This window comes from Pseudophryne corroboree, chromosome 2, assembly GCF_028390025.1.
Source record: "Pseudophryne corroboree isolate aPseCor3 chromosome 2, aPseCor3.hap2, whole genome shotgun sequence".
Taxonomy (NCBI): Eukaryota; Metazoa; Chordata; class Amphibia; order Anura; family Myobatrachidae; genus Pseudophryne; species Pseudophryne corroboree.
In genome coordinates this window covers 149,489,055-149,514,469 of record NC_086445.1, presented here as the reverse complement: position 1 = coordinate 149,514,469, position 25,415 = coordinate 149,489,055, and the positions used below count along the sequence as shown (strand labels likewise).

At 41.4% G+C, this 25,415-nt stretch overlaps 1 protein-coding gene across 5 annotated transcripts in view; it reads left to right on the top strand.

Annotated features, from left to right (window-relative positions):
* DCLK1 (doublecortin like kinase 1) overlaps nt 1–25,415 on the top strand; it is a 560,745-nt gene that overhangs the window by 397,872 nt on the left and 137,458 nt on the right. Inside the window, exons 8-9 of one of the 5 annotated variants that reach the window (XM_063951826.1) lie at nt 7,883–7,964; nt 12,975–14,546. The exons of the other annotated variants lie outside the window; for them this stretch is intronic. Of the exons in view, the coding sequence (XP_063807896.1) occupies nt 7,883–7,939 (57 nt within the window). The 3' untranslated portion in view covers nt 7,940–7,964; nt 12,975–14,546. Of the gene's footprint in view, nt 1–7,882; nt 7,965–12,974; nt 14,547–25,415 lie in introns of those variants that run through there. 5 annotated transcript variants of the gene reach the window in all.

The window sequence follows — 25,415 nt, the reverse complement described above, 5'->3', positions numbered from 1 at the left end:
TCGGGATCCCGGCGCCGGTGTGCAGAGCGCCGGGATCCCGACAGCCGGTATATCGAGTGCCTCCCGGTATGTGCGTGCCGCACATGTATATAATCCCTATGTGTGCACGCATTCATCCTCCACTAGGCAGAGGCGGAACTACCACCAGTGCAACCAGTGCGTTGCACTGGGGCCCGCCACTGTCCAGGGGCCCAAAGCATGTAATGAGTCAAACTGACTCATTACATGCCGCTGTGTGCTGCGGGCAACCGCTGCCCGCAGCATACAGCCGCCCGGACAGAGAGGAGAGGAGCGCAGCAGCCACGGGGGGAAGGAGGAGGAGGGAGGTGGAGGAGGGAGCCGCAGCAGCGCTTTGTTACTGGTTGTAGGCGCTGCTGCTACTGTCCCTCTGCTTCACTATAGGCTGTCTTCCGAGAACAGCCTATAGTGAAGCAGAGGGACAGCAGCAGCAGCGCCTACAACCAGTAACAAAGCGCTGCTGCGGCTCCCTCCTCCTTCTCTCCTGCCCGGGTGATCGTGATCAAAAGCTGCACCGAGGGTAAGTATAATTCTTTCTTTCTTTCTTTCTTTCTTTCTTTCTTTCTTTCTTTCTTTCTTTCTTTCTTTCTTTCTTTCCATGTGCAAAAACGGGGACTGTCTGCCGCAATGTGTAAAAAGGGGGAATCTGCTTGCCATAAATGTGTAAAAAGGGGGAATCTGCCTGCCGCAATGTGTAAAAAGGGGGACTGTCTGCCGCAATGTGTAAAAAGGGGGAATCTGCTTGCCGCAATGTGTAAAAAGGGGGAATCTGCCTGCCGCAATGTGTAAAAAGGGGGACTGTCTGCCGCAATGTGTAAAAAGGGGGAATCTGCCTGTCGCAATGTGTAAAAAGGGGGAATCTGCCTGCCGCAATGTGTAAAAAGGGGGAATCTGCCTGCCGTGATGTGTAAAAAGAGGGAGCCTGCCGTAATGTGTAAAAAGGGGACGCTGTCTGCCGTAATGTGTAAAAAGGGGACGCTGTCTGCCGTTATGTGTAAAAAGGGCACGCTGTCTGCCGTTATGTGTAAAAAGTGCACGCTGTCTGCCGCTATGTGTAAAAAGAGCACGCTGTCTGCCGTAATGTGTAAAAAGGGGACGCTGTCTGCCATAATGTGTAAAAAGAGGAATCTGTCCGCCGTAAGGTCTCTACCTGGTGTAGTGGTGCTACTGTGCGGAGTAATTTGAATAATGGAGACTACTGTGCACCGTTTTATGAATTGGTATTATTTTGTGGCCACACCCCTTCCCCACGAAGCCACACCACTATGTATTTTTGCGCGCACCTACGGCGCGCACTGCCCCTGTTTTGCATGCAGGGGTGGGGCTCCGATGCCGTTTCTTGCACACAGTGCTAAAATGTCTAGTTACGGCACTATTGCTAGGTATCCATGTCTCTGGCCCTGAGCAGGTCCCACTCACCAGATCCTCTCCAGGGGTGAGGGGGTGGACTTTGATGGGATGGGGGGGGGGGGGGGGGCCCAAAGCATTTTGTCGCACCTGGGCCCACCGCTCGCTAGTTCCGCCACTGCCACTAGGACAGCATTAAATAGCAGAATGCACCACAGACAATTATAAACTACCATTTTCATTTATTGCTGTTTACCTACCGCTAATCTTTCTGCAATACAAAAATATATATAAAAGTTTTATAGAAATAATAACTACCAGTGTAATAAGTGAGCAATGATTGTCCCTTACTTGACAAATAGCGGTCTTCCTGTATGTAAAGATGTGGTGGTTTATGGTACAGATATGGTAATTATTCATATCCAGTTGTGATTTTTTTGCTCTCTTTGTTTTTATTATGCTTATATTACCCAAAAATGAGGTTTCATAAAACCTTACATGAAATGTGTGTTAAAGAGATAATTTTTCTCATGAGTCTTTACTGAACAAAAAAAATATGCGGCGGGAAGTAACGACTTGTAATTGATTGTCCCTTTAAAAAAACCTCCTAGTTCGGCCGGCATCCCACACGGCCGCCGGACTCGGGCGGCATTACATCCCGCCGATAGTATTTTAAAACTATTTTTTTCTCTAAACATGTTCTCTACTTTTTACATAAACATAGGCCTTTTATGGAAGGTTAAAGATATGGCAGAAACATCATTTGGCTGTCAGGCTGCTCATAATATGAGTTTGTGCTTTATAGCCTGGGATAAACAGTACCACTGCTAACCTCTGAGAGTAATCCTGATTCATGACTCCAACATTAGACATGTGCATAATCTGTTGCTGAGAGAGCTAAAGATTCCCCTTGTTGATTTGTATTTAAATTGGTACTATACCTAAATACGTTTTAGTTTTTAAAATGAAAATATTATATAGATAGATAGATAGATAGATAGATAGATAGATAGATAGATAGATTTACATACATCTAGCCTCAATATCAGAGGTGTAACTAAGGGGGGTCAAGCAGGGCACATGCCCTGGGCGCCTTAGCAGGCCCAGCAGATGGGGGCGCAGCCGGCGGCCAGGGCATCATGCCCACTTGCCCGGGCCGTTCCCCATTCCTTTGCTATGTGAGGGGAGGAGAGCGCAGCGCCTCTCCTGCCCATCAATGTGCTGTGTCTGGTCTCTGTTTGGTTTGTTAGTCAATCAGAGCTCGCAGAACGGTTCCTGATTGGCTGCCGGTCCGCGAGCTCTGATTGGCTAACGAACCGGCGCCAAGATACCCGCCGCTGGAGACCGGAGTCGGACTTCATGGAGCAGCATTGAGGGGTAGGAGAGGCGCTGCGCTCTCCTCCCCTCACATAGCAAAGGCAGCGGTGACTATGTGTATCTTTCACTGTGTGGGGGCAATGTGTAGCTGTCACTGTGTGGGGGCAAAGTGTAGCTGTCACTGTGTGGGGCAATGTGTATCTCACTGTGTGGGGCAATGTGTATCTGACTGTCACTGTGTGGGACAATGTGTATCTGTAACTGTGTGGAGCAACGTGTATCTCTCACTGTGTGGGGCAATGTGTATCTGTCACTGTGTGGGGCAATATGTATCTGGCACTGTGGGGCAATGTGTATCTGGCACTGTGGGGCAATGTGTATCTGGCACTGTGGGATAATATGTATCTGGCACTGTGGGGCAATGTGTAAAAAGGGGGAATCTGCCTGCCGCAATGTGTAAAAAGGGGGAATCTGCCTGCCGCAATGTGTAAAAAGGGGGAATCTGCCTGCCGTGATGTGTAAAAAGAGGGAGCCTGCCGTAATGTGTAAAAAGGGGACGCTGTCTGCCGTAATGTGTAAAAAGGGGACGCTGTCTGCCGTTATGTGTAAAAAGGGCACGCTGTCTGCCGTTATGTGTAAAAAGGGCACGCTGTCTGCCGTTATGTGTAAAAAGTGCACGCTGTCTGCCGCTATGTGTAAAAAGAGCACGCTGTCTGCCGTAATGTGTAAAAAGGGGACGCTGTCTGCCGTAATGTGTAAAAAGAGGAATCTGTCCGCCGTAAGGTCTCTACCTGGTGTAGTGGTGCTACTGTGCGGAGTAATTTGAATAATGGAGACTACTGTGCACCGTTTTATGAATTGGTATTATTTTGTGGCCACACCCCTTCCCCACGAAGCCACACCACTATGTATTTTTGCGCGCACCTACGGCGCGCACTGCCCCTGTTTTGCATGCAGGGGTGGGGCTCCGATGCCGTTTCTTGCACACAGTGCTAAAATGTCTAGTTACGGCACTATTGCTAGGTATCCATGTCTCTGGCCCTGAGCAGGTCCCACTCACCAGATCCTCTCCAGGGGTGAGGGGGTGGACTTTGATGGGATGGGGGGGGGGCCCCAAAGCATTTTGTCGCACCTGGGCCCACCGCTCGCTAGTTCCGCCACTGCCACTAGGACAGCATTAAATAGCAGAATGCACCACAGACAATTAAAAACTACCATTTTCATTTATTGCTGTTTACCTACCGCTAGTCTTTCTGCAATACAAAAATATATATAAAAGTTTTATAGAAATAATAACTACCAGTGTAATAAGTGAGCAATGATTGTCCCTTACTTGACAAATAGCGGTCTTCCTGTATGTAAAGATGTGGTGGTTTATGGTACAGATATGGTAATTATTCATATCCAGTTGTGATTTTTTTTGCTCTCTTTGTTTTTATTATGCTTATATTACCCAAAAATGAGGTTTCATAAAACCTTACATGAAATGTGTGTTAAAGAGATAATTTTTCTCATGAGTCTTTACTGAACAAAAAAAATATGCGGCGGGAAGTAACGACTTGTAATTGATTGTCCCTTTAAAAAAACCTCCTAGTTCGGCCGGCATCCCACACGGCCGCCGGACTCGGGCGGCATTACATCCCGCCGATAGTATTTTAAAACTATTTTTTTCTCTAAACATGTTCTCTGCTTTTTACATAAACATAGGCCTTTTATGGAAGGTTAAAGATATGGCAGAAACATCATTTGGCTGTCAGGCTGCTCATAATATGAGTTTGTGCTTTATAGCCTGGGATAAACAGTACCACTACTAACCTCTGAGAGTAATCCTGATTCATGACTCCAACATTAGACATGTGCATAATCTGTTGCTGAGAGAGCTAAAGATTCCCCTTGTTGATTTGTATTTAAATTGGTACTATACCTAAATAAGTTTTAGTTTTTAAAATGAAAATATTATATAGATAGATAGATAGATTTACATACATCTAGCCTCAATATCAGAGGTGTAACTAAGGGGGGTCAAGCAGGGCACATGCCCTGGGCGCCTTAGCAGGCCCAGCAGATGGGGGCGCAGCCGGCAGCCAGGGCATCATGCCCACTTGCCCGGGCCGTTCCCCATTCCTTTGCTATGTGAGGGGAGGAGAGCGCAGCGCCTCTCCTGCCCATCAATGTGCTGTGTCTGGTCTCTGTTTGGTTTGTTAGCCAATCAGAGCTCGCAGAACGGTTCCTGATTGGCTGCCGGTCCGCGAGCTCTGATTGGCTAACGAACCGGCGCCAAGATACCCGCCGCTGGAGACCGGAGTCGGACTTCATGGAGCAGCATTGAGGGGTAGGAGAGGCGCTGCGCTCTCCTCCCCTCACATAGCAAAGGCAGCGGTGACTATGTGTATCTTTCACTGTGTGGGGGCAATGTGTAGCTGTCACTGTGTGGGGGCAATGTGTAGCTGTCACTGTGTGGGGCAATGTGTATCTCACTGTGTGGGGCAATGTGTATCTGACTGTCACTGTGTGGGACAATGTGTATCTGTAACTGTGTGGAGCAACGTGTGTCTCTCACTGTGTGGGGCAATGTGTATCTGTTACTGTGTGGGGCAATATGTATCTGGCACTGTGGGGCAATGTGTATCTGGCACTGTGGGGCAATGTGTATCTGGCACTGTGGGATAATATGTATCTGGCACCGTGGGGCAATGTGTATCTGGCATTGTGGGGTAATGTGTATCTGGCACTGTGGGGTAATATGTATCTGACACTGTGGGGCAATGTGTATCTGGCGCGGTGAGGTAATATGTATCTGGCACTGTGGGGCAATGTGTATCTGACACTGTGGGGCAATGTGTATCTGGCACTGTGTGTACTGTGTAAAAAGGGGACTCTGCCTGCTTACTGTGTAAATAGGTGATAGTGTGCTAAGAGGCGACACAGGGGGTAGGTGATAGTCACGTTGGCATGCCCCATTTTCAGTAGCCATGCCCCTTCTGGTATGTGGCCATGCCCCTTCTGGCGCATGGCCATGCCCAATGTTATTATTATTTTTGCCACACACATAGGTTTATTTATTTATTTATTTATTTTGGGGGGGGGGGGGGGCGCCACTCTTCATCTTGACCTGGGCTCCGAAAACCCTAATGCCTCTGCTCAATACGCCACGCAGTCGGAAATGCCTGACATGAGCTGACAGGTCCCATGCAACTCTGTTAGTGTTGGCCGTCTTTTATTGCTCGGCACTACCAAATCACTGCATGGCATGACTAGAAGGACTGTTTAATGTGCAAGGAGGCTAGATGTCAGTGGACATATCTGTCTAGACTGTGAGCGGTATCCCCGACAGTCAAAATCCCGAAATGGGGTGTTAAGGGTCTACCCTACCCTAACCCCCCTGGGTGGTAACTAAGGCTAGCCCTACCTCCCCACACCTTAAACCTAAACTGTCCCCCACGCAGCCTATCCCTAATCCTCCCTGGTGGTGCCTAACCACACCTCCCCGCAGCCTGAACCTATCCCTTCTTCCCCCGCGCACCCTAACCCTGCCTAAACCTAACCCTCCCATCCCTGGCGTAGTACTTACACGGGCCACTGTGGTGGCAATCGGGATTCCGATGTTTGGGATTCCGGCATCGGTGTTCTGTTCCCTTTCAGGATTCTGGCGTCGGTATCTTGTGTGCCGGGATCCCGACCAATAGGGTGGTAACCGCATTCCATTTAAATATATGTATATATACTATATTTACATCAGATCTACATCACTTCTACAAAATCAGCTTTTGTTGACTGGGAGCTGTCATGTAAATCTCTCTTAATTAGACCTGTCACCTACACACAGAGGCATCCATGTTGTGGCTGAAGTATGCAGCCTATCAAGTTGTTAGGTAACTATGACATCTCTGAGGGCTGACTAGTGTCCTGACTGCTCTATCATGAATATTAATTCACCCACAAAATGGCTGCCTCCATGGTTCTCAGGTGACAGGAATATTTAAAGCTGCTGTTATTATGCTCCATTTTGAAATCAAACAGAAACAGAAATGTGCATAGCTCTCTGATTGTCTATTTTCAGCTACTGTATATGAGATGTGATGATACAAGATGTAAGCTTGTAAAAAGAAAATATTTGTGTAACTTTAATTACTCGTAAATTTGTGTGGGGGTCACTATACCGACATCGGGGCGAGCGTATCAAGGCTCCTTGCAGGCTCACTGCGCTCGCTACACTGCAGGCACGGTGGCTCTAGAATCACCTACCTCGGTGGTATTACAGTGCCCCTGTTGGGATTACGGTGTCCGCCAGGATCCCGACGGCGGTATTTTAACTGCATACTATTTTTTTTACGACATTGGGTTGCATTAGTTACCTTCTCAGAAATGTGCTAGCACATAGGGGGTAATTCAGAGCTGATCGCTTGCTAGCTGTTTTTTTTGCAGTCCTGCGTTCGGATAGTCGCCGCCCACCGGGGAGTGTATTTTAGCTGTGCAAGTGTGCGATCGCATGTGCAGCTGAGCGGTACAAAAAAACTTTGTGCAGTTTCTGAGTTGCCTCGAACTTACTCAGCCGCTGCGATCACTTCAGCCTGTCCGGGACAGGAATTGACGTCAGACACCCACCCTGCAAACGCTTGGACACACCTGCGTTTTTCCAACCACTCCCAGAAAACGGTCAGTTGACACCCACAAATGCCTTCATCCTGTCAATCACCTTGCGATCGGCTGTGCGAATAGATTCTTTGTAAAACCTATCGCACAGCAAAGATCCGCTTTGTACCCATGCGGTGCGCCTGTGCATTGCGGTGCATATGCATGCGCAGTTCTGACCTGATCGCAGCACTGCAAACAACGCCAGCGAGCAATCAGGTCTGAATTACCCCTATAGTTAGCATCCAAGTGCTGATCTCTTGAGTAAAGAGAATTTGTTTCTGTCTAGAAAGCAAAAGCAGCAGCTCAAATTATCTTCTACAATAAATGGCAAAACTTTGCTTCACATTACCTGTAGTTTAACCATTCTTCACTGTTATTTTGTTACTGTGAATTGCTATTGCTTTTTGTGGTTTTTGTGTAGAGTGATTGTATTGACTTCAGAAAACACTTGAATGTTTTTGTTTCTGTTAAATGTCAGCATTAATTGCTTGTGACAAAATAAATAAAATATTATCTATGCGAGGAAATACAGGTGAACAAATCTATAATGCACTTCATCTTACAGGACCTGTATCGTCACCTGTCATCGGATGATTTGGATTCTGTAGGAGACTCAGTTTAAAAGAGAAAATGGAGCAGTGTTTCTGGTTTGTGACTTTGTGGTGATAGTTCAAGCTAATTAACTTAACATGAAGTAAAGCAAAGGCTGACTCTGGTTCATAAAGTATTTTTGGCCACTTCACATATCAAGTTATTTTATTTTTAATTTTAAGTTAAGAACATTTTTGAAATTTAAAGAAAAATAAAATGTAGAATAACTTCAAGATTTGAGTTCCAAAAAATGATCTCATAATGACTACATCCAAATCTGCAGTCTTACTAGGTAATGTATAGGCATGGTTCCAGCATGCTGAGATTCAGTGTCCTATTAATATATGCAGTATTCTGCAGCAATTGTGGATCCTGGTCATAAAATATTACGTAGTACCCCACCACGTGAGACTTGCAGAGGTCATTCCTAACAAGATATATATATCTATGCAGTCAGGAAATATCCTCACGATCTCACAGATGGGGTGGCAGGAAATTATTACTTTATTTTATACACATTTAATAATGTACCCGCAATCATTTTTATTTTATTTTTACTATGATTATAATTATTCTGCAGTATATGAGGCTCATTTATTAACAAAGCATTGGGTTCGTTATGAGCTATTGCACACACAAAAAAATGTTATCCTTACCCTTTATGCATTTTATGGTAACTGTGAAATTTTGACATTAACATTGCAGAAGATTTAACATTAATTGGGAGACAGGATCTCCTGGTAGATACCAGCATATAAAGAACTGGTATATAAATTGAATGTAAGGAATACATTAACATTAATTGAAGAAGATATTTTGCACAAAGGTGTTTTCTATTGAAGTAAAAAAAAAAAAGAGTTAATTTTAGCTGTTCTGTAGAAAAGCAGTGCTGTCAGTATAAATACATATACCTTTGGCTTTCCGAAGCCTAATTACCTTCCACTCATTATACATTTTATGAACCTTATGTCCAGCGCTTGCCTTTACGTATTGTGCTAATGTTTTTGCTATCCCGTTTGAATTGCCAGGAAGTTGTCAACTAATAATAGTTTTTGTGCTTCACTTTTAACTGCCATTCTTGATCGACAAATGTTAACAAACAGCTCCGTGATTAGTTAATTTAATATTGCTAAGTCATTTGAATATTAAAATTGTATCCACCGAATCTTATTGAACTTTTCACTTTATATTTTCATTTTAATTACTTGTTAAAACATGTTCTTGAGACCTGAGATGTGTGTTTGAGGCAGAATGCATATTGAGAATTATCACTTAGCAATTATTGATACAGGAATAAAGTAATTAAACAGTTTCCATATTTTGGAACTTTAAGTAAGTTGAACTGAATTTATTAGTCAAGTTTTCATGATGACTGATATTGCCCCTTAACATGATGACAGGTGCGCTAGAGGTATTGCTGGGTATAGTAGCTATGTTCCAGCTTCTATAACAGCAGATAAGTAGTTTTTATTTTGTTTGTATCTAATATGTCATATTTGCGTACTCACAGTTATTTGAAGCAATATCTGTGTTTCAGATATGGGGCACATTATTTTGTGCATGGTACTTTTATTATAAAAAATAAATTAAAAAAAGGATAATTCTAAACAAAAATAAGTAAATGGTTTTAATTTATTGATTTTGAGTACAATTTACACCCAGCCTGCAACTTTACATTTAACTTTGCCCCAGACATGCCCCAAAGACACTTTTTTTTCAATAAGCACATTTAATTCATGGCAACTGGTACTAAGATGAAATATATATTTTGGCAAGGTGGCTTGGAGAAATAGGGAAATTAAACTATAAAACTAATATTTACTGCATACTATAATCTGCCAAATATATGTATAGCGCACCTGTCACCTACACTCAGTGGAAGCAGCCATTTTGTTTGCTGAACCAATATGGAAGGCAGTGAAGCCTGTGAATTCCTTAGGTATTGCCTTGAATGTAGGTCATGCAGTGCCGCATTTAGGTCTGTGGGTTCTCTTACATTTATAGGCACATTCACTGCCCACAAAATGGCTTCTTTCACTGCAGCAAATATGAATGAAGTCCCATTTTTACAATATTTTAACCCAGTAAAAGCAAACAGACATTTGTAATAAACTAATGGTGTTGCAGATTGGTAAAAAGATAATGCTTAGAGGGAAATAACGACTAGAAAAGAAATAGTCAAAGTAATTGGTTTTAGTATCTTTTGTTTAGTTACATCAATAATATGCCTCTAAAAATAAGCTTTATGTTTAATGATTGTATATATAATCTCTCTTGTAATTATTTTTTATTTGCACTGTGAATTGTGATTTGCTAATGGCTGTAGTCATTTTTTTACTTGAAGGCCCACTGACAGATATAATGTTTATACATGTATCGAGACCATGCACACATGAAATTGATTCTTTTAAAAACACACATGTGATGGTTGAATGATACAGAATAAAATGCTTTATGTCGCTGAGAAGTTAAAGTTAAATACAGTTAGGCTGCCTAGCTAATGCAAGTTACTGTAGACACCTTAATGACAACCTCCCTCAATCTGTTTGCTTGGATTATAGACAATAGGACACACAACTTTAAACAGGTGCCTTATTGAGAATCTACTTCTACTTCCCAATATACCTTTCATTAAATTAATAGACAAAAAGATTTAAATCATAAACATGGGAACATGTAGAACTTTGTGACACTCCTCTAGATACACATTATTATCATTTATTATACAAAGACTTTTGGCTACTGTTGAATGTAAGATCCCAAAATGTTTGGTAACCAAGGATCACTTACAGTAGCTTCATAAAGATTTATGCAATGGAATAAAACACGGAGGAATGAGATGTACAGTGTTGTTAGAACATTTACTTCAGTGGCATGTATCTGACACATCCACAATGTGTCCATCCATTCAGACAGAGGGGTGTTCAATTAGCCGAGATAGTGCCACGGCCGTGAAAAACAGGGTTTTCTAACAATTTTTTTTTATCACCCCTATTCAGTTACCCTACATGAAACCCCCCTCCCCCCCATTTTTCATGTGAAAATACATAGGTCCCACGATAAGCCGAGGACCTATGTACTTACACGGCACTTATTGCGGGAATAAAAGGGCACTTACTGCAGATTTGGATTCGCCTCCCTGAACAGGCAAACCAAACCCACAATAAGTGGCAGCGAACAGGGCTAATTGTATAGCACTGGTGCAGTAATAAGCAGTGGTAATTAATTGTGCTAATTGAATACCGCTCATAGAACAATGACTGTCACATATCGGTCCATAAAAGCCACTCAGGATACTACTAGAACACATTCTTTATTTTTCACTTCTAACTGCTTAACATTGGGAATATCCAAATAACATGAACAAATCCCTATGGAACTTTACTCCAAGTGGACAAATTGTTTGCTTTACCGTGCAGTAATATTTAAATAAAGTATTTCTCAGTCCTGGGAGTTCTGTCTGTAAGATGAGCTCTACCAGGTATTAGTATCACACAGTGTATCTGTTTCATATACTCTACACAGGCATCCATGTTAGGTAGCTGAACCAATATTTTCAGAATACAGCCCATCTCTTCACTAGGAGGTAGTTACATTGATGAGGCATAAGGCACAAAGAAATGGCTGCCCAAAATGTCTGCCTTATTGTCTGTACCTATTGAGTAGATTTTTAATTGCTAGCTTGAAATGATCACATGAATGTTTGCACTCTCCTAGCTACCTCTCATGGGGCCAACAAGACAAGAAAATGGCTGTAGCCTTATGAGGCAGGACCTTTTGACTAACTTTTTTGCACTAAAGTTTGTCTTTTGTCTATGTTTGGTTTCTCTGTTCATATACAACTAAAGATATGACCATGCTAATCTAACTAACTCTTTGGTAGTCATTTACGATGGGCTTTGCATTCATTGTACATACATGGTGTTGCACTTCTTATACATCAGCTTCACACAGGCTACTGCCTATATTTTCCACAAGAAACCTTTTAAATTGCAAGTGATTGCAATATACAGATCATGTCACCAGCTACTTTATATATCCAGTGTTTACCGAACTGGGTTTGAAACATCCAGCGCCCATAGATTTCCACACTGGTATTTTTAATCTCCAATGATGTTATATGAGTCATGCCACGGAGAGCCTGATCCTTATACCTGGTTTTGCTTTCTCACGCCATGTAGCCATCACACAAGCACAGTGTTGAGTCACTGTTTACTGCACTCTATATTAGTGCTGATGTGGAAGAAACTCAGTGCCTATACTGCCCGCCAGTCTTCAGGGCATCCCCTAACTAGTCTAAGCTATTTAATAGCAATTTAATAAGAGTCAAAACAATGCTTAAGGTGGGTACACACTGGTAGATATATCTGCCGATCAGTTGATCGGCAGATATATCTATGGACGGAGCGGGCAGTGTGTTGAGCATACACACTGCCCGATCCATCTGGGACTGACGTCATGAACTGGGCGGGCGTGTACACACGCCCGCCCAGTTCAGCTGTCAATCACTGCCGGCTGCCGCAGCATGTGTACGGCGGTCGGCTGACCGCCGGTACACACACAGCGACGCGCCAATATATCGGTAGATATATTGGCCGTCGGCTGTGCTGCGGGCCGACGCAATACGTCTGTGAACGATGGGGTTCACAGACGTATCAGCCGTACACACTGGCCGACGGACCGGCGATATATCGGCCGTTCAAGAGAACGGCCGTTATATCGGCCAGTGTGTACCCACCTTTACTGTACTATCATAGTGATATAATGTGGGAAGGATTCCCAATGTGATATAGCTAAACAGTGTCTTGGTACCCAGTACATGGAAACCATCATATTAAATTTACAAAACAGACATGCCGGCCAGCTGTAGACACAAAGCAGATTTAAGCACACTGTGAACGTTTGTGAAAGCGGTTTTACTAAAAAGCTAAACTAGATGCATTATTTTGCATAGCAGCTTCCTGTCCTAAATGACAATCCATGTGCAACTTTCCACAGTTGAAACATATTTATAACAATGTCTGGAAACCTGAAATATTTCACTGAAATATGTTTTATTCTTACAGGACACATATGTTGTGGGTGTATTTTGAGTACATAGAGCTGTGCTCTTACAAGAACGAATGCTAGTTCAAGCTGATGCTAGGGAAGTGTAGTAGCACTGAATGTAAATTCACATATTACTAAAACACATGAAAAACTACAAACACATATTATTGTGATATTGTCAGTCTTATCACACTGCAATAAAAAATAATGGATGTAATGAATAAAGTGCCTCTAGTAGTACTTACCAGTAAACTCCTTATAAAAAACACACACACACACAACTACATTTGGCTCAAAATTAATTTTTTAGAACATCTTCAGATTCTAGAATGCCATCAATATACCCACCATTTGTGAAATGGCATTTCTAAGATACTGTACAAGTCCTCTCTCTCTCTCTCTCTCTCTCTCTCTCTCTATATATATATATATATATATATATATATAAAATCTTATACCCCTTTGAGATGTTGGAAGTAATGTACAGTTTTGATACATTAAGTTCCTATAGTACATAATCCATCTACATGGTGCATCTGCCTCTGCATGGTTAGTTGCTGATAATTATTTCTTGCACAATGTTATAGAAGTAACTAGCATTTTAGCATGACTTTAGTTTTATATTCTAAAATATCCTCAAAACAGTATCACATGAATCGATATCTTGAATTTGAATATATTTTGAAGCCACTGTAATAAAAATATTTGTATTTCAAGAAAAAATGTTGGTATTGAGCCAGGCCCTATATAAGTTTTTTTTATTATATTTATATAATATATTTTTTGTTTTCATACTCTTCTCTCCTCCAAAGAAAGTGGATATTATTTGCATGTAGAAATGTATGCTGTAACTGTACTCTTCTATTTTCTTTTCCAATTAATCAACAAAGTTTCTACTTTTATCAGAAATGGGAAATAACTTTGGCATTGAGTGAAAACATTGTACGGGTCTATGTATTAGTAAAGTGATCTCTAAGGTCATCTAACTTAGCTACACTCTTTGGTGACAAACACTGAATGTAACTTGTCTAATATTCCAAAAACTTCACAAATGTTATACTTGCGAAATTTAAATTGAAAGACAATGAACAAAATTGTAAACGTTAAACCATTACAAATCATCTGCTACCAAATTATAATTACAGAGTACAGGGAGCGCAACATGTAGATTTTTGACAAACTCAAGCAGTGGTTCTCTTACCAACATAGCTGAGTGTCCTGTTCCTATAGTAACATGTGACTCCCTAGTATTATCATGAGAAAATGGGAAAAAAAACAGTGGTTGGAGAACTTTTTTTTACTTTGTAATGCAATGTGAATTTGATGATCCACTGTAAACCCACTTTTGAGAAATAATACACTATTGGAAGGCACAACCAAAAATGATAAGTGCTGAAAAATTGCTGAACTTGTAGACACTTTATACATAGACCCTCAGATACACTAGTTTAATGATGTCTTGTTTTTTGAATACTGGAAATCTATTATGCTCTACTGAAGTTTTGATTATGTCATAAACATTGTTGTTTTGTTAAGAGTGAAATGATTACATAATATCACACAATAAAAATATATGGGAAATGGTCAAAGCTTTCATGTCATTTTGATGTCTTAATGTGTTTATAAGTTTAATTATTGTAGGCAAGGCAACTCCAAACTACTGTTGGCGACAACATAGAATAGAGTAAATAGAAAAAATGGAAATAAATAAATAAAAGCAGTGCAATGTATTCATGTATGTTTTATATCATTGTCTGTCCTCACAGAAGTTTCACCCCTTCGTTTTCTTTTAACGTTTTGATGCTCAGGTCAGCTATGTTTTCATAGCACCTCTCAGGGCGCATTTCCTACTGGTGGACATATAGGAGTAGTATGAGTTTAAATACTCTGCTCTGTTATTACATTCTAATAATGCTCTGGGTACTTTTTGTGGCCCACATGCTTTGTATGCAGCACTTCCTTTTATAACCAGTTGAGTTGTATAGATTCTATGATTCTAGCTGGATGAGAAATGATGAACATATTAAAGAATAATAATAAATATAATTTTCCCTACAGCATATTATTATTGTAATGAATCTACTTTCTAAATCCCAAACGTCACTAAAAAGGTTGCATTAAACCCAACATTAATGGATATGTGGAAAATTATGTTCTGCCCAAAGAATCTTTTATGGGAGAAATCACCACCTGAGTCAATTCAGAATGCTGAATAATAACATGCTCCATTATTAAGAGCAAAATGAACATGAATTCATCAAACTACAACCAAAACCCCATGCATGAATTAGATAGCTCTACAGTACCTTGATTTTATCAGGTAGGTTTACATACCCTACCAAACCACTGACATGCCAGTACAATCTTCTTTAGTATACACTGGAAAAAGGTAACATGTATAGTGCATGATAAAATTAGCAAATACAAATAATTATAATGACATAGAAAGTCTGGTATTATATCTATTATCCATTACTAACTTTTGGAATAACATAATTTAGATAACACACATTTCTCTTGAGAACCACTGTATGAATTACTGTGGAACTCAATCTATGTTCCATGTGTTCACACACATTCTTGTAAAGAGAAGATAAATCTTTTTATTAATTTTAAATCATAACTTTGGATAAACTTCCACAGTCCATTCTTTTGAGCTTTTTGTAGCTCAACACTTAATTATATTCCAGTGTCATTTAATGCATTCTACTGCTTATTCAGGTAAATCATATCTACTTAATTTTTAGCATAATTTACAGTAAGGCACAACTTGTTGATTGATTTGTTTTACTAATCATAGTTAATTAGTACTTTAAGAAAACAATAAGCAAGCTTACTCCTAAAAAGCATATACAAAATCATAGTGCAATATAATATTTTAAAATGTTACATTTAAACAATTAAATTCTGTATAATGCTGCAGCAGGATTTATAATGTGTATGTATGATTAATACTTTCCTTGACATTATCATGGTTGGAAACAGTGGCGGTTTTTACCTATGGGCTGAAGGACTGCAGTCCACCAGGTTAAATCCTCCACCCCACTCACTGTCAGTAAAGCCAGATGCAGTCTGAGACTGCATTGGCTGCAATGTGACTGGCAGGGAAGTCCTACCTGTCAGTCACAGACACACAGGGCAGACCCGTTGGGAGGTGGGTGTTATTAGCAGCGAGCTGGAAGCCACTCCCTGCATCGTCAGCCCTTGTCGGCCTCTACTGTGGCTCTCCAGCTGTTGTAAAACTGCACATCCCACCATGCCCTGCCACAGTTTTAGCATTACCTAAAAGTAATACTATGGCAGGGCATTCTGGGATTTGTACTTTCTCAACAGCTGGAGAGCAACACATTTCCGGACTCCTAGATTTAAGCCAAGTGGTCATAGGAAGGTGACCTTATTGTGCTCACATATGAAAGGCGCTTCTTGCAAACACACTTCCCTTCCTCTTTACTAGTATACTTCAAAGGGGCAGACTTCTAAGCGCAAGACTTCTTTAAAACACCATTTTGTCTTTCTACTTTCCCTGCTGCTTGTGGGTAATACAAACATTGGCACCTAGAGCTTTACATACTGTACTCACCTGCTAGATGTTTACACCTATTATTTGTCCATTATGATAATCCAGATCTAGGAATAGAGTCTGAGTAACTGGTACTTGGTATCTGATTAACCTGAATACATACAAATAATCATCTAATATTTTCAAAGTTAAACAATTTGCAAATTGTGACTCTGCGTCTTTGAAACTTACCAGTGTTTTAAAATACGTTTGACATAAATAAGCGTGACATTGTTAGTGTGCAGTGAATCCCTATCCTAACCAATCCAGTATTTGGTTTGAGGTATGCTGCAAACTAGGATCATGACATTCGGAGCACCAGCCAACCCTCTGGCGATTTTCTGTTTATAGGGCTAAGGCAGCAGACCTCCATGTGACATTTACTGACTCAAAGTGGAATGTAGCCTCAAGAATGGCCAGGGGAGAATGGGCTGCATTGAAAACAAAGTGTGTGTGTTCTGCAAAATTCCATAAAAGGTGCAGTTTAATATTGGATATCTGCCAATTCACTTCTTTATGAGGTACCATTAGTAAAAGGTTGGTTCTATATAGGAGTGGGAGAAGGGACTTTGTGACGTACCTAGGGGAGGAGACACGTCACCAGGGGGAGGAGCTACGGCCGAACAGGGTACCCGAAAAGTACCCTCGCGGGCTCGCTTCGCTCGCCACCTAATTACTAAAGGTAATAGTTGGTGGCGGGGATAGTAGAGCAACTGTCTCACTGACTAGCTCCACCCCCTTGTGTCGTCGCTCCTCCCCCTGACGGAAAAGGTCCCTTAGGCGACTTGGATCTAGCCTCAACCATTAGTAAAAGCTGCACAATATGTAATAGCTTTTGTACCTCAAAACAGATCATAATAGCATCTACAAATATATGATTTATCCTGGTTTAAGTGAGTTGAGAGGTGCATACAGTACAGGCACTTGCTCACTTCCCATGAAGTGAGCAATGAGGCAAGTGTACGCTTGGAGCATTTAGAAATAAAGGTATGAGGTCGAGAGAAGAATAAAAGCCTGCATGTTTCTATTTCAGTTTTGACATAAATCTCAGACTGCATAATATCCAGCAACTTTGTAGCCTAAATAATGCTTTTATACCATGGAAAACATTTGTGCTGTAGTAAGCTATCAGATTGGTATAAACTGATGTTTCTGTGTTAGGACCAAATTATATAAAATGTTAAAAAAAAAACAACCCATTATTATTACCAGTTATTTATATAGCACTCACATATTTCACAGCGCTTTACAGAGAATATATGGCCATTCACATCAGTCCCTGCTCCAGTGGAGTGTACGCTCTATAATCCCTACCACATGTACGCGCACACACATTCATGCTAGGGTTCATTTTGTTGGATCCAATTAACCTACCAGTATATTTTGGATTGTGGGAGGAAACCGGAGCACCCGGAGGAAACCCATGCAAGCACGGTGAGAATATACAAATTCCCCACACGTAGAGCCATGGTGGTAATCAAATCCATGACCTCAGTGCTGTGAGGCAGTAATGCTAACCATTACACCATCCGTACTGCCAACAATTAATGGATGTGTATAATGTGTACAAAACCTTATATTACACAGAAAAAGAGGAATAACTTTGAAATAGGGACAATGGGTTCTGGGTTCAATAGACTTTCTATTTAAATTAATGGCAGTTGGGGAGAATGGTAATACGCTGTAGTCTAACACAAGGTTGGGTGCTATGAGTCTCCAGCTTCTTCTGCACCAGGTTTCAGAAATGTCTCCAAATATTGTTTACAGTAGGGATATGTGTACTTGTATCATAGTGAGGCTACACAACCACTCATTTTCATACATACATGTCATCATTTTACTTACAATCACTAATTTGCCAACACTTCCAATCTCAGTATTTTAACTAGATCTTAATATTTATACCCAAGGCCGTTTCAAGACAAGTTGGAGCCCAGGGCAAGAATTTCCTTTGGCAGCCCCCCTCCCCCTCACTCATTGCATCCATAGCCTTACACACACAGAAACATGATGCCCCATAGCCTCACTTACACGTGCTGCCCCCATAGTCTCACACACACACACTGCCCCCATGGCCTCACATACACACGTTCTGTCTCCATAGCCTGACACACACACTGTCCCCATAGCCACTTACACACAAACACACACTGCCCTATAGCCTCACACACACAAACGTTGCCCTCATTGCCTCACACATACTGCTCCTATAGCCACACACACACACAGATGCTGCCCCCATAGCCTCACACATACACACATGCTGCACCCATAGCCTTACACAAACACGCTGCCCCCATAGCCTCACAAACACCCTGCCCTATAGCCTCACACATACACACACACTGCCCCCATAGCCTCACACATAAACACACGCTGCACCCATAGCCTTACACAGACATACTGCCCCCATAGCCTCACACACACATGCTGCCTCCATAGCCTAACACATGATGCTCTGTCATTACACACATGCTGTCCCAATGGCCTCACACGCACTGCCCCTATAGCACCCGCTTATACTGAGCACCCTCCCTTGCTAGGCATACTTAGCACCCTCCCTTACTGGGCACTCTTGCTTACTGGGTACACTTAGCACCCCAACCCCTCCTTTACTGGGAACACTTAGTACCACCTCCCTTACAGGGCACACTTATAAAAAAACACCCCCTTCGATACTAGGCACACTTACTGAGATGACTGGACTCTATTCCACTCATTTCAGAATGAGTGAAGACCGTATCCCAGGGCTGGCTGGACTTTAGTGACAAGGCAACTTCTACTTATTCACTTCATGTACAGTGATCTACCAACCTTTAATTTTGGTGCAACATGAGGCGCTCCAATCCACATCATCTCTAAGGGCCACATCTACTGCACAGGACACTGAGGAGGAAAGAACGATGTGGCAGTGACCCCCACATGCACAGAAGGTGCACCTCGAATGTTGTGCCTTGGCAGAGAGCCGCTTAGTCTTTCATGCCGCCTCTGTCATCTGTTCACTGCCTGTTGGACGGCCCGGCAGTGAACAGAGGCAGCATAAAACAGATGGCGCTGGCAGGGTGACTGTGTCTATGCCACCAGGTTGCAGCGGCTCAGGCAATAGCCCTTCCAACCCACTACTTAATTAAGCAGCCCCTAGTTACACTAGTATTTTGACAACAACAAATTAATCATTTGGAACCATTGACTGTGCTATATTAAAGTCTAGAGTCTTGTTTTCCTAATTAAAACATTTTTAATGATGACTTTGATGATAGGAAATCACTTGATGTACAGAAATGCCTGGATTGTGATTTTCAACGCTATGGGGCAGATGAGGAGTGAGTAGTGCTGTATGTCAGCTGGTGTGGCATATCTTGCATGAATTTCTGTGCCGATAACAGTGTGTACTGCACACATATGCGCCCATGCAAATTTGTCTGATACTGCCACTTGCTCCTCCTTGTGCCTTGATTGGAAGAACTGGGTGTAGATTCTGGTTATGTGACTGTGTTTAAGCAGATTTGTTAATTTTTGCGTACGCGAGATAGGGAGTTTTTTCTGCTGTATTTGACAGGGTTTTGTTTTATGTAATGTATGCTTCATAGACAATGTGTTTCTTAAATATTTAATAAATGGTTTAAGACAGTGGATCTCAAACTGTGTGCCGTGGCATCTTGGGGTGCCTCAGGACACTTACACTTGGGTACCAGCACCAGGATCTCGGCGGGGAGGGGCGAGTGCAGCAGGCCCCTTGCGGGCTCGATGCACTCGCCACGCTGCGGGCTCAGTGGTGACCTCACTGGAGTGGAAATAGTCCCTGTTGGTTGGCATGCCATCCATCGGGATAGTGGAGGGACGGGATGTTGGTGGAGGTCATGTGACCGTCAGTCTCCTGACCGCCGGTCACATGAATACCACCCGTGCTCAATTTGCGGTTTTAATTATTGTAATAGAGAATCCGAGAAAGTGTTATCTGAAGTATTTTATTTCATTAGTGTAAAACTGTGTGCTAAATGAAGGATAAATGTATTCAAAACTGCAATAAAAAATTGAGTTGAAGTTTGTTCATTTAAACTGAATATTCATTACCTGGATTCCTACAGAGACGTCTATAATGGTTAATCAACAATCCACCTCATTCTATTTCAAGTAAGTTGTCAGTGTGTTGAAGTGTCAGTGTGTGGTATCACCGGCCTTCCTCCATTATATTACCAATTATGTGAAAGTGACAGTGAAAGTGGTGAAATTACAATTCTCTGTCTACTTGAGGAAACTTTCACATCAGTAGCAGAGTGTCATGAAACATTTACAGTCACTAGGTATCCACTGCATCTGGATTGCAGACCCCAGGTCCATGTCAGACTGGGGTATGAAGGGCCATCCGGAGGAATGATACGGGCCCATGTTTAGAGGTGTGGCCAGCCTCCAGAGGGGGTGTGGCCAGTCTCCACAGAGGCTTGGCTAACCATTATAACGTACTGGGTCTGGACCCTTTATAAATTTATATAGAGAGTTAAAACTGCTAATGCATACGCAATGTGCCAGATTAATAACAGGTATGCAGGGGGTTATTCAGAGTTCTTAGCAAACCAAAAAAGTTAGTAAGGGGGCCGATATAACATGTGCAGAGAAATTTAGATTTGGGTGAGTTATTTTGTTTCTGTGCAGGGTAAATATTGGCTGCTTTATTTTTACACTGCAATTTAGATTTTAGTTTGAACACACCCCATCCAAACCTAACTCTCTCTGCACATGTTACATATGCCCCACCTGCAGTGTAGCATGGTTTTGACAAATTGCTAACTTTTGTGGTTTGCTAACAACCCCCTAAAATACACCATAGTCCTGTGCAGTATCATGTGACATATGTATAATTGAAGTGCACAGTCTGGAGCCTGATCCCTGAGGAAGGGGTGAGCCCTCAGGCAGTGCCCCAGGTAGGTCACATTCAGTATTAATGTGATTAAGAGCTATTGAGAACTTCAGTATATAACACAATAAGCATAATTTGTGATGTAGGAGCACAGTGGGAATTTTTATGTCTCATTTAGCTCTACTACTCCCTGCAGGCACTTAGGTCCCCATTTATCAATGAGTTTTCCTGCTGAAAACTTGTTTTCTGTGATATTTTATTATGCCTGACAGTACTGTTTTAATGCAGCGCTATCAGTTTTTTGTCCACCCATTACAGATGCATGTACCTACTATTTAACAATGAGTGCTCGTTTACCTTATTTGCATTCATCTTTTGACCTTGTCGGGATTTTGACCGGCGGGCAATTGTTGTCGGGATTTTGACCGTCGGGATTTTGATTGTAGGTATTTCATACTGATCCCATTAGCACCCCCACTGCAAGATGCTTGATAAGTGGGGGTCTTAGGGGTCTATTTACTAAGCCTTGGATGAAGATAAAGTCGCTGGAGATAAAGTAGCAGCCAATCAGCTATGAGGTATCATTTATCAAGTACATTCTATAAAATGATAGGTATAAGCTGATTGGTTGCTATGGCCAATTTCTACACTGGTTCATTTCTCCACTCTTTTCACTGTTTGATACATGAACAACATAATGCCATGTCAAATACATGTCTAAGTGAATTGCACACTTTCTTTAAAAGTAACTTCTATATTTCTATGCATTAATTGCTTACTTGACCCTCAGTTATTTATTAATTTGGGTAAGTGAAAGCAAGTGAGGCGATCTATATTACAGATATTATATTTGTGCCACTATACAGTATATATAAAATAATGCATGGTCGGATTAAGGGTTGTGGGAGCCCTGGGACAACAAAGTTGTGGGGCCCCCACCAAGAAAATTTACAAAACACACACACAGCCACTCACATACAATTAACCAGGGGTCTCAACTACAGCTGTGTCACCTGCGGCTCCTCTAGCTGGCTAGGGCTCTCTGCAGGTGCTCCATGGTGATGGGTGGCACTCCCACCTCCAGACTCTCCACCATTGGGATGTGCCAGTCTCTGGCAGGGCACTCTATGGGTCCTCAGTAGGTAGATGCTAGATCCAAGTAGGCTAAAGGACCTCTGGTGTCACAACCAGGTGACCCACGAAAGTAGGGGGAGGGACAAGATTACATGGACATCTATTGGGAATAGTGACCTGTGGTAAGCAAAGCGAATCTCCTTGCGCAAAGCGTGGTGAGTGAAGCAAGGGTACATGTTTCAAGGGAGTCCCATGTTCTAAACTTGAGATGACCTTGCCCCTCCCTCTGCCATCATGGGTTACATGGTTGTGACATCAGAGGTCCTTTAGCCCACTGCTATGGGCCCGGGGTGACCGGCCCTGTCACTCCCTCTTAATCCGGCCATTGAAATAACTGCTTATTTGCACTGTAAAGGTGGCCTGGCACTGCATGACTCTACTTCATGTGCAAACAGTGCTCCCATAAAAGCAGTAGATAATGCATCTGCAAAGCTGAATGTTAAATAATACCTTTAGCAAAGTACAGAATATATTCCTTATGCTACATGGCTTTTTAGGGCAGCTAAATTTCCCATTCTGAATGTGCAGAGACATTTTCCTTGTAGCAAGGTATTAGCTAAAATCATAATATGCTTTACTGCCATTATACAAGCGTCTGAAAGACTGCATTGATCCGTAAACCATACTTTATTTTCAGAAATATGTTTGACCCAAATTACCACTCTTCTAAAAACCATACAGTATGTGTTTCTCTGCTCCCATTTATTTTCAAGGCTCCGTGAACATGTTTCTAAGTAATCATCAAAGACAACCAAGCAAGGATTAATGTCTTTAAGATTTGTTCTGTTTTAATGCATTTTAAAATAGCCATTTAAATTATAAATATTTATGTAAAAATTCTTCCTGGAGTATCTTCAGGTAACAAAGAGATTTACAAAATGAAGATGTCAGTCACTTTCTTTTTCCACCTGCGCAAAAGCAGGACCATTCCTTAAGGGAATGCATAATTTAAGAAAGGCTTTTAAAAAAAAAAATCTATATTCATCTTGAAGACAGCTTAAGGCAGTGTGGTATGTTCATCTGGTTGTATCGGATATCCGTTCAGTTTATGTTTTGACCATATTATATTTCTATATTTAAGTCCTAGGGATACTTTTCTCCCAGTAGTATTTTTTTTCTTAGAAAATAAATATGGAGCCATTGCTGATAATGAGACAGCATAACATAAATAAGTTTTTTTTTTAAATGAAAGCATTACCTTGAAGTTATGTCTAAATAACAAAACAAAAAAATGAATAATATATAAACTAGCCCTCACTTTACAATTCATGGATATGAAATGATAAAAGGATAAACAAAACAACAAAGTGAATCATAATATTTACATACTGTATTTCAAGAAGAACGGTCATCTACAGTACTGTATGTACAATAGACATCCATTTTGTGGTCTGAATCAGTGTGCAGCTTACCATTTTGTAAGGAATCCGTGCCACTGCTTATCCATGGCCTGATTTACAATCCTGAAGTCTTACTTATGTTCATGAAGCTTGACATATTCATGGGCTACTGGTATCTAGTGAACTGAAAACCTACTGTACAATCCTATGAATATTAGTTCAACACACAAAATGCCTGTCTGTACTGTGTGTAAGTGACAGATTCACAGTAAATGGATAATATGAAATTGTATTGGTCATATGAGGTAAAACAAGTTGTTAAAGTTGAACTCCACCAATCAATCCCTTTCACCTTGTTAGTAGATATGTCAGGTGCTTCACCTTGAACCCTAGGTCCAGGTCTGCTACACTTCTCAGGGTGTAAGGGAAATGCCCACAAAGACATATCTGTGTTTTATTCACATGACGTGGCAGGAAAAAACGGTTATTAGGTGTGGTAAAGTTAAAACTCATGGTGTGTAAAATACATGTCTGACAGTATTATATATATATATATATATATATATATATATATGGCTGCTCCTCTTGGAAGGTCTCCTGTAAGCAAGTATAACAGAATAACACTTAAAATCCCAATAGATGGGGAATTTATACTGGCAACTTCCAACCAATCATATGGATGACGCACAACCCACAATAAACCTTGATATAATGTATAAAATATAATTTGAAATTCTATAGAATGTCCACTGATACCAAAAATGGAACATTAGAGCTGTATAATGACAGTGTCTTGTCCAGACCACTTTCTCCTTAGAACAAAGTCCTCTTAAGTAGTATCTTCTTGAAGATCTCAAAGAGATGCCTGAACTTGTGAGTGAGTTCGTAACGGGTTCTAAAATTAGTCTATTTTTAGGACTCTTATACTACTCTTGAATCCTCAGTTAAGCTGCTTTTATCCTACCTTTTATCCTTTTTTAACTCTTATCTGTGCTTTTTATGTGTCTCTTAAACTGTGTCCCGGTTGGAACAGTTAGTCTTAGTGGTTCATCTTGCTACTATATAGATCCTGTGTAGTTTGTAACCCTGGTTTTCTGTACATGTGTTTTTAATCTTTTGTTCTGTAATAAACCCCGATTTTTTGAAAATTACGCAGTACCTAGAATTTTGCTGCCACCAGTGGTCGCTCAGATCTTATCCACTCTCTTCAACCTTCATTGCTCCACCCTGCACTCGTACTAGTGCGGGATCTATTTAAGAAATAGCGGACGCCCTTTATATATTAGGGCGTGGCATACAGTTACTGCATACCTGGGGGTTATCAATCTACTGTGAAGTATTTGTTTACTGTTTTCTGGCACTGTTAGTTTACCCCATACACACGGTTCTAAAATTAGTCTATTTTTAGAACCTGTTACTAACTCACCGTTCATGTATTTTAGCCTGATGAAAGTGCCAATAATAAAGGGGCACTGAAACGTTCATGAGTATTATGCCTTTGCCAGTGTGATGTTATTCATGCCAGGAGAGCCGCATCAATAAGGATTACATACTGTAGTCTTAGAAC